At 48.8% G+C, this 802-nt stretch overlaps 1 protein-coding gene across 1 annotated transcript in view; it reads right to left on the bottom strand.

Annotated features, from left to right (window-relative positions):
• Positions 1-802, bottom strand: part of ASMT (acetylserotonin O-methyltransferase) — a 28,099-nt gene that overhangs the window by 5,375 nt on the left and 21,922 nt on the right. The window contains exon 6 of the mRNA XM_011976617.1: positions 410-532. Within this exon, the coding sequence (XP_011832007.1) occupies positions 410-532 (123 nt within the window). The remainder of the gene's footprint in view (positions 1-409; positions 533-802) is intronic.

The raw sequence follows: 802 nt of genomic DNA, 5'->3' as shown, positions 1-802 counted from the left end.
ACCATCAGGATGGGTGGACCTCACAGGAGAACTGGGACACTGTCCCCATCTCACACACAGAGGCTGTGCCCACGTCCTCATGAACCATCAGGACGGGTGGACCTCAGAAGTCAGTGAGGCACTGTCCTCATGACACACACAAATACTAGCCTAATTCTGAAACAGTTTCACCAAAGTGAGGCCACTGAAGTTTCAGAGGACCTTTCACCTTTTCCATCTTTATGTGGTTTTATCAATAGAAGAGAAATTAGGACCCTATTTCTTGTAGGTAGTTATCTAAAAGGAAAGCCTTTTGGCAGGATGTCTACACTTACCTGTGGGATGATTTCAGTGCCTGCCTTCTAAATGTGACTCGTGTAGTTCTGCCCCGAGTCACAAGCACAGCTGATATGCAAACCCCACAGCTCACCTGGCTTGCAAGTATGGTAGACCCTCTCCAGCAGGTGTGAACATTTTCCATCTGCCCAGTCATGGAGGATCCTGGCCAGGATGTACAGATCTGCTTCCGGAAGAGGGTCTTTAAAGAAATCCCCTGGAACACAGGGCAATAGGACAGGCACCCTGAGGTCAGCCTGCCATCCAATCCCATTTGACTAAACCTATTTCAGGTACAAAAGGTCACCGGGATGGGTCATAGCTTTCCCAGGTCTTCCAGGCTAGTGACCTGCAGATCTAGCCTTGAAAAACAAAAAGGCTCAGGAGAAAGATAAGAAAATACTGAATGATATGTGTCTCCAACACACACACAGAGGCTGTGCCCACGTCCTCATGGACCATCAGGATGGGTGGACCTCACAGGAGA

Source organism: Mandrillus leucophaeus, unplaced genomic scaffold, assembly GCF_000951045.1.
Source record: "Mandrillus leucophaeus isolate KB7577 unplaced genomic scaffold, Mleu.le_1.0 Scaffold1019, whole genome shotgun sequence".
NCBI classification, from domain to species: Eukaryota; Metazoa; Chordata; class Mammalia; order Primates; family Cercopithecidae; genus Mandrillus; species Mandrillus leucophaeus.
This window is presented reverse-complemented; position numbering and strand designations above follow the sequence as displayed.